The sequence below is a fragment of the Mchenga conophoros genome, linkage group LG20 (genome assembly GCF_057382185.1).
Source record: "Mchenga conophoros isolate Kocher_MC1m ecotype Shallow Benthic linkage group LG20, M_conophoros_male_GT1.1, whole genome shotgun sequence".
NCBI classification, from domain to species: domain Eukaryota; kingdom Metazoa; phylum Chordata; class Actinopteri; order Cichliformes; family Cichlidae; genus Mchenga; species Mchenga conophoros.
The window spans coordinates 34,559,077-34,568,647 of NC_140545.1; the positions used below are offsets into that span (position 1 = coordinate 34,559,077).

General features: G+C 40.3%; 1 protein-coding gene across 1 annotated transcript in view; it reads left to right on the top strand.

Moving 5' to 3' along the window:
* LOC146551274 (suppressor of tumorigenicity 14 protein homolog) overlaps positions 1-9,226 on the top strand; it is a 36,451-nt gene extending 27,225 nt beyond the window's left edge. The window contains exons 14-17 of the mRNA XM_085258722.1: positions 6-189; positions 2,626-2,897; positions 5,545-5,681; positions 7,276-9,226. Of these exons, the coding sequence (XP_085114848.1) occupies positions 6-189; positions 2,626-2,897; positions 5,545-5,681; positions 7,276-7,437 (755 nt within the window). The 3' untranslated portion in view covers positions 7,438-9,226. The remainder of the gene's footprint in view (positions 1-5; positions 190-2,625; positions 2,898-5,544; positions 5,682-7,275) is intronic.
* The last annotated feature ends 345 nt before the right edge of the window (positions 9,227-9,571 follow it).

Here is a 9,571-nt window from a genome sequence, read left to right on the forward strand (position 1 = left end):
TTCAGATTGCGGTACGAGTTTGTACAGTAGCACTCGTATTGTGGGGGGTCGGGGAGCTAATGTGGGCGAGTGGCCCTGGCAGGTGAGCCTCCACTTCAAGGGGCTAGGACACATGTGTGGAGCCTCTGTGCTGAGTGACCGCTGGCTGCTGACTGCTGCCCACTGCGTCCAAGACACTACAGTTTACAAGTAGGAGCTCTATTTTAAGTGATAAATATTGCTGCAAATGTTGTAAAGTGTAAGGATTTGAGCAAATTTGTCAAGGGCCAAATTGTGATGGCTAGGTGACTGCGTCAGAGCATCTCCAAAACTGTCTCTCCTGTAGTTCCCAGTCTGCAGTGGTCACTATGTACCTTGTGGCGGGGAGTGGTTTGTAGATGCCACGCAGGTGCGTCCATTGCGCCTGCAGCAGGAAACTCGCCACATACCTATAATGGTCCAAGGAAGGAACAGTGGGGGATTAACGATCTAGCATCTGTGGGATGTGCTGGACATAAATGTCCCACTTTGAAAAAACTTCAGTTGATCCAAAGTGCAGCAACGAAAGTACTGACAAGGAGTAGAAAAGAGAGAGCATGTTTCTCACTCATTGGATCCTTGTTAAATCCAGAATTAAATTTAAAATCTTTCTCATTACATAAAAGACCTTGAATAATGAGACCCCATCTAATGCCCATAGTATCATATCACTGCAATAGAGCACTTCATTCACAGACTGCAGGCTTACTCCTTTTTCCTAGAGTATTTAAAAGTGGCCCCGCCCCTCCCCGAGCCTTTTTCTGCCCGAGGTTTCTTCCTATTAAAATGGAAAAGTTGTCTTACTGTTTGGGATTTTTTCTTGATTATTATTGGGTCTTTACCTCACAACGTGGTGCTCTGAAGCAACTGTTGTTGTGGTTTGGTTTTACAAATGTGTCACAGTTGAATTGAACTGAAAACTAGTAGCCACCTCACCTGCTCTTTCTTGTTGTAAATGTAAAACTTTTTGTCACATCCAATGGAGCTGGCAGGACTCGAGACATGGGACTTGCTTCTTTCTTAAAACTTCAAAGGATTTATTTTACAGTCACTTAATCCAAAAAGCACAGACACAGGGGATTGTTATCCAAAGGCTCCGGGGACATAGAGGGAAGGCTCACACATCCAGTTCACAATAAAAGCTCTCTCTCAGACGTAGGAACACTCTCTCACTATACACCAGGGATGAGACACTGGGAAAGTCACTAACGAGGTAGGTCAACGATCCAGCAAAGAGGTCGCAGCAACAACTCGTCAGCACTAGGTGGGTGATGTTCCTCAGGTGTGCAGGGCGGGAACCCAGGCAGAGTACTCGCATGAATACAGACACCAAAACAAACAACAGAGTGAAAAGAGAAAGAGGCAGAGTGTGGCAAGATGCTTGGAGAGAAGGCGGGACCATAGCAGTGCACCCCACCTCCCCACCCCTTCTTCTTCTACCCTTAATGGGAACCTCCTGGAAGCCGCACATGCTCACAATGGAAGTCTGTAGGCATCACTTTATACAAGATGGCAGCCTGGGGATGCTCCTCCAGTCTGTACCCCTCCCACTCCACAGGATATGGAAGGCCCCTCCCTCGGCACAAGGATTCAAATTCCTTTAAAGCAGGGGTTTCAAACTAAAATCAGCCGCGGGCCACTGCTGGCACCATCATCACATTGGAGGGCCACTTCAGTGTTCAAGTAGTACAAACAAACAAGAAAAGACTCACAAATATTTCCTAAAATGTAGTGTTTGTTTGATTTCAGGGCGCAATTTCAAATATTGTATAACAAAACAAAACTGCAACTGAAGCCTTTCATTAAACTACCAAATAAATAATTTGGTCCTCTCTTTCTGGCCAGACACATGTCAGCACTTCTACTATATTTGTTTGTATTTAACAAAATAAAAATGCAGACATAAGTGTACACATTCATTTTTGACAGCTAGTGAAAATAGTTTTCTTTTTGTTTGTACTCTTTTGTTACCTCGGCCACGTCTGCGGCTCTGAACCGTAGTAAAGGGACCTCTGGCTAATACTTCGGGTTCGTGTCGGGCTCGTAGCCGAAAACTAGCTTTACTGTCTGGTTCAAGTTTGCTAGCAAGAGACAGAGAGAGGTGTTGAAAGGCTGCTCCAACGGAGCTTATTGTTTCAGAGGAAAACACGAACACGGTGTACAGTCGAGTCTTAAAAGCTTACTTACAACTGGGCTCGTCAGGCTCTCTTTTTGGCTGCAGTGGTTATTATTATTCATGCTTCAAAAAATTCTTTGTGTCTAAAAATCTTTTTTTTTTTTTGAAAGCAAGCTTTATGTCAGTTTACTATGAAGCTGCAACAGCTCCAAACATTGTTTTGGTGTTAAAAACTAAGAATTTAGTCAGTTAGTTACAGTGACAATTTTAGAAAGTAGAGACATCAACAAAATTACAAGAGAATTTAAATCAAACAAATGTGACCTAATGAAGGCAAAAGATAGTTTACTGCGTCATTATTAAATACTGCATGTCTTTTCTCAGCATTAATCCTTGTTTAATATTTTTGAACCATCTTCATTTGAAGTGTAATTACATTACAATTGCAATTAAAGCATTTGTTTACATCCCTGACTGTTTTCATGGTGCAGGCTGTCTCAGGCTCACAAATGGGAGGCTTTCCTGGGATTGCAAGTGCAGAACCAGACCAATGAGTGGACAGTAAAGAGGGGTGTGAAGCAGATCATCACTCACAGGTACTACAACAGATACACTGAAGACAGTGACATCGCGCTGATGGAGCTGGACACCAGAGTCAGCCTAACCCAGCACATCAGACCCATCTGCCTGCCTTCCTCCACCTACTTCTTCCCATCAGGCCAAGAGGCTTGGATCACCGGCTGGGGGACTACCCTGCAGGGAGGTGAGATGAGAATAAAGAAGTACTGAAACACTGTATCAAAGTTAATATCTTTCTACACTGGAAGGTGATGACAATGTAACACAGTAAGGGGAATTACTGAATAGATTATATTAATGGGCCAATAGGTTCAACTATAGGAGCACAGGGGTGTGTTTAAGAGAGACAGAGACAGGAATGTGACTGAAAAGAACCAGCTGCCTTTAGCGAACCATAAGTTTTGACAACCACAGGGATAAGGCACTTTACACAAGTGTGGAAAAAATTCAATTCAATTTGATTTACATAGCACCAAATCAAAATAAAAGTCTCCTCAAGGCGCTTCATAGGTAGAGAAAAAAACACAACAATCATATGACCCCCTATAAGCAAGCACTTTGGCGACAGTGGGAAGGAAAAACTCCCTTTTAACAGGAAGAAACCTCCAGCAGAACCAGGCTCAGGGAGGGGCGGGGCCATCTGCTGCGACAGTTGGGGTGAGAGAAGGAAGACAGGATAAAGACATGCTGTGGAAGAGAGACAGAGGTTAATAACAAGTGTGATTCAGCAAAGAGGTCTGTTAACACATAGTGAGTGAGAAAGGTGACTGGAAAGGAAAAACTCAATGCATCATGGGAATCCCCCAGCAGCCTACGTCTATTGCAGCATAACTAAGGGAGGATTCAGGGTCACCTGGTCCAGCCCTAACTATATGCTTTAGCAAAAAGGAAAGTTTGAAGCCTAATCTTGAAAGTAGAGATAGTGTCTGTCTCCCGAATCCAAACTGGAAGCTGGTTCCACAGAAGAGGGGCCTGAAAACTGAAGGCTCTGCCTCCCATTCTACTTTTAAATACTCTAGGAACAACAAGTAGGCCTGCAGAGCGAGAGCCAAGTGCTCTGATAGGGTGATATGGTACTACAAGGTCATTAAGATAAGACAGGGCCTGATTATTTAAGACCTTGTATGTGAGGAGCAGGATTTTGAATTCTGGATTTAACAGGAAGCCAATGAAGGGAAGCCAATACAGGAGAAATCTGCTCTCTCTTTCTAGTCCCTGTCAGGACTCTTGCTGCAGCATTTTGGATTAGCTGAAGGCTTTTCAGGGAGTTTTTAGGACTTCCTGATAATAATGAATTACAGTCGTCCAGCCTGGAAGTAATAAATGCATGAACTAGTTTTTCAGCGTCACTCTGAGACAGGATATTTCTAACTTTAGAGATGTTGCACAAATGGAAGAAAGCAGTCTTACATATTTGTTTAATATGTGCATTGAAGGACATGTCCTGGTCAAAAATGACTCCACGGTTCCTCACAGTGTTACTGGAGGCCGAGGTAATGCCATCCAGAGTAAGAATCTGGTTAGATACCATATTTCTAAGATTTTCAGGACCGAGTACAATAACCTCAGTTTGATCTGAATTAAGAAGCAGAAAGTTAGCGGCCATGCAGGTCTTTATGTTTTTAGGACATTCCTGCAATTTAACTCATTGGATAGATAGAGCTGGGTGTCATCTGCATAGCAGTGAAAATGTATGCTATGTCTTCTGATATTACCAAAGGGAAGCTTGTAAACAGAATTGGTCCTAGCACTGAACCCTGTGGAACTCCATAATTAACCTCAGTGTGTGAAGAGGACTCTCCATTTACATGCAAAAATTGGAGTCTATTAGATAGATATGATACAAACCACTGCAGCGCAGTACCTGTAATACCTACAGCATGTTCTAATCGCTCTAATAGGATATTATGGTCGACAGTATCGAACGCTGCACTGAGGTCTAGCAGGACAAGCACAGAGATGAGTCCACTGTCAGAGGCCATAAGAAGATCATTTGTAACCTTCACTAAAGAAAGAAATGAAAAATAAACAAATAAAGGTAAAAGCACATAAAACTACTAATATAAAGACTTGGCCAAGTCTTAGCTCTCAGTTCTCAATGTTGGGTGCACCCTGGTAACCTGAATCCTAAACTGTTATAGAAAACAGATTTCTCAAATTCAGTGTCCATTCAAAGGAAGATCTCACACACCTTTCAAATGTGGAGAATATTTTCTTATTATTGACAGTCCCAAATAAAACTTGTCCAAGGGGTAGCCTATAGTCCAAAAATGCAACTGAGAAAATGTCAGTCAGTGGTCTTATGTATAACCAACTGTGTGTGAACATGTGGGTGATACAGGCCTACAATACCGTAAGGTGCATCAGATCCTCAAGTGGAAAACGATGGAAAATCCGTCAAGGTGGGAAGGCTTGCCATCTATCACTTGAGGAATCCACCTCAGGAGCAATACAGCATGCTAAAAAACCTGACCTAGCAACAGACAGGGTCAGAAGAGTAATTATTCTAGCTATAATCCACAACTTGAGCTTGTGTTGACATCATATTTGTTTTACAGCTGCCTATAAATGTGTTTGCCTAGCCTGTATTTCTTACTCAAAAGTGTGTACCACTGGAAGCAAGGTTTTCTTGACTTGAGTAAAGAATAGAGGGTAACCAAATGAGTTCAAGGTTTTAGCAACTTGTTAGAAGCTACGATTGATTATAAACCCCACTTTGAAATTAGGATTTATGTGCTGCCTTTAAAACAGCATAAACAGGATCAAACAGTAGTGAATTGCTTTGTCATTCATCAACAAGCTTTATAGAACACGACTTTGTTGTCTGTCAGGTGCCGCGACGGCCATCCTCCAGAAGGCGGAAGTTAAGATCATCAACAGCTGGCTGTGTAATATTCTACTGAATTACAGGGTCACAGGTAACATGCTGTGTGCTGGAGTCCTTTCAGGAGGCGTGGACACCTGTAAGGTACAGATAATTCACACACACTCGTAATAGTGAGAGGAAAGGTGAAGTACTTTGCTGCTGTTTTGGTTTTTACAGCTGCATTTGTTTGATGAATTTACTAAACAAGGGTGCTTAGTTCAAAGAGGAACCTATAGACTGTATATAAAAGATGCATACAGCCACTTCACTGCCACCTACTGGTTTGTGAGCTACTCATCAGCCTCAGTGTTAGCTTCATAGCTCTATAATATGTGATTTTCTGGAGCCAAAAGTGACCATGTCTGGAAGAGTGTAGGAAGTGCATGAAGAGAGTAGGTAGTGCTAGCTTGGTTAGCAAGCTAAGTCCATAAGGCTCCACATAGCTACATGCTATGCTAAACAGGTTAAAAATAATATAGCAGAAGTGAAATGTATTGGGAGTGTGGTACCACACAGCTATATGATCACAGATGAGTCCATTTGATGATGTAGAGCCTATGCTGCCTGTGCTGTTAAGGGGGCCATGCCTAAAACTTGAAACCTTAAAAAAACCCACTGGGTGAGTTATGCAGCTCACAATAACTTCTGATTATTTTTAAGACCAGTCTGCAAAGGTAATTACTAATAAATGGTATAAAGGTTTTCGGCACCAGACGTTGCAACTTAAGGGAAACTTACACAGTAGAAGCAACCAATGTATGTATATGAAACATAATAAATGAATTTAGCCTTAACGGCAACTATTGTTATTTATTTATTTAATTTTAAGTTTTTTGTTTTTTAATTGTGATGCAGTTTACATCAGCAGTAGCTTATTATAGACACTACCAGCTGCAGTACTGTTCTGCTCGCAGGTTGAATCATCTGGAGAAAAACAGGAAACAGACCAGATGTGTTCATTGTTAAACGATAGCTATGCTTTCTTGAATCCTTTCTTCATGTGAGCTTCTGTGTCACAGTATCAGGGACATGACATGTATAAAGGGAATGAACTGATTAAACAGTGACCTCTAGTGTTTCTTATTCATATTACATCACATAGTCCTGGCACATTTTACAACAGATACAACTGGTTGGTTTTCAGTACAGTGGTCCCTCACCATAACGCGGTTCACCTTACGTGGCCTCGCTGTTTCGCTGATTTTTTTTTTTTTTTACAGCGCATTGTGTTGTGTGTCCTGATTGGCCGTAGGCCACTGTCAATCAATCTCGTGCCGTGTCTCCTATACAGTACAGAATGCGTTCAGCTGGTCAAATATACATAAGTCTTCAATCGCTAGCAGTGTGACTCTGAAGTGCTGTACTGTAAGTTTTCTACCCAACAAACACAACAATGTCGACGAAACGTTTTGCACCGTCAAAGGCACCTGTAGTAGCACCCAAAAGCTAAAGCTGACTATTATAATAATGTAGGATCTGTTGAATAATACAGTATAAAGTGCATTGGGGTGACTGTTGCTTCAGCACTGATTAAATACAGTAGCATTTTGTATAAACACATTGACAATATCAAAAAACAGAATATTAAGAATACAGTGGATTTCAAAATTGTTTGTAATGTGATGCTTCTTGGGACGCAGCTCAGTCGCAGATATTTCACAGCAATAGTTGATTGTAATGTTCTGCTCTCTCTCAGGGTGACTCCGGCGGGCCCCTGTCTGTCGCCAACTCCCGCGGGCGTTTTTTCCTGGCAGGTGTGACGAGCTGGGGCAAAGGCTGCGCTCGCATATACGCACCCGGCGTCTACACTCGGGTTACCAAATACCGCAGCTGGATAAAACAGAAGACTGGAGTGTAGAAACTTATGGATTACACACATTCCTCCTGGAAATGGAACCAGATGTTGACATTTTTTGAACTTTTTTTTTAATGACCCTAATACCAAAAATGATGACATGCACATTTACAAGGCATCAAATGCAGTATTTTAACAGTTAAACTGTTACATTAAGATAAGATGCTCAGTTGAATGGCAGCATCTCTAATAAGATTTAAATATATTAACCTCAGCTGGCCTTTGATTTTGCAGATGTAAAAATTGCAAACAAATGTTTTATAAACTATAAATAATCCAGTATGCACAAATTCTAGAAAAAGCAGGACCAAAGTTATTATCAGGTTGCAACAGCTCAAAACATTGTTTTGGTATTAAAAATCTTTAAGGACTAACTCGACAGGCACAGAGACAATTTTACACCTCTGAGGCATCAACAGAGTTAGAAGAGGATTTAAATGAGTCATAGAAATGGGACTTAAAGGCAAAAGGTAGTTTATGCAGGCATGAATGCTCCTAGTGGGCGTTGTGTTGTGCAGGCTGCAACTCCCACTAGGAGCACTTAGAAATTCGTGCATGAGCAGCATGACTGAGCAGACATAGTGCGGTACTGTATCTTTTAAAAATATGTGAAAAACAGCAACATAGTTGTAGTTCGCTCAAAGTATAGTTACTCAGTTTAATCTCATATAAATAAACTAAATGTGGTGCTTATGTGTGTTAACCTAACTGAATTCAAAACATCTCCACCTCTCTGGGTAATATTGTCGCTGTATTTTTATTGTTTTTAAAAATAAAAAAATACATTTTTATGTTTTTTATGGATGACTTATGCTATTAGCATTGTATTTGATCTGATTGTAATTTTCACGATTTTAATCACAGAATGACTTCATAATGGCCTCCTTATATTGTTTAGTCATTAGTTATTGATCCACTCTTGCCACCTTGCTAAACTGATCGATTAAGTGGTTGATTGTTGTCTGGTTTGATCTGGCTTTTTCCAAGTTATGCACTTCACAGGTGATGTAGGCTGAACTTAGGCTGAACTTGAAACATGTAATTCTTTATCAATGTCTTTACACTCTTTGAGTAAAAATCTTTTTAAATATCACTGAAGAAGATATTTTCAGCCATACTTACCAGGTAGATCGGAAATAAGCGACTGTGAAATTGGACGCTCTAGCCTTCAGAATTACGTCACCGTCTGCTCCTTGCTGTCTAAAATATAACCGGACGCTGGCGTAAATTTTCGACCATCTCACACTTCTATTTGACGGGGGGACTGAAATTCGGGATTCTCCCGGAAAAATCGGGAGTGTTGGCATGTTTTCAGCTGCTCCCTTGTCACAAGGAGTCCCCACAGTGGACCACTCTGCATATCTGATAAATGAATGATGCCTATACGAACCACAAATGCCCAGTTAATAATAATAATAATAATATTTATTATTATTATTATTATTATTATTCAATATTTCATTTTCCAAACGGCTTGAAAAATGTTTCCATTTACAAACATGATGAAAATTATTTCATAATGTAAATAGAATAAGCAGTACAGTGATTTGTAATTAATGAGCATAATTTCAATAGATTAGCAGTTTAATTGGCCTCTTAATTAACTGAGGAATAGAGCAACATTTTCACCTGCAGATGGCTCTGTACTTGAGGAGGCAATATATAAATAACACAATCATTAAAATCACAGTTAAAAAAATAACTTCTCCGAATTACTTTTATTAATGGTTGCTTTAGGGTTATTACATCAGTATATTAATATGATTTAGTCCCTTTTATAATTGGCTGAATAAATAACCCAACAATATGTTTTACATTTATTGATCAAATAAATGAATTTAGCTTTAATAGCAACTATTTTTTGATTTATTTAATTTTAAATGTCAGATTTTCCTTTTGGTTTTGAATCAAATATGGATTTTTTTGTTTTGTTTTTATTTTTATTGTGATGCAGTTTCCATCAGGAGTAGCTTAGACTCTACCAGCTGCAGTACTGTCCCGCTATTAAAGTAATCAGGTTTAATCATCTGGAGGCAAACGGGACACACACCAGATGTGTTCATTGTACAATGGCTACGACAGAATAAATGAAAAGGACAAAAATGCTTTCTTGACGTGATCATTTGTGTCACAGTAT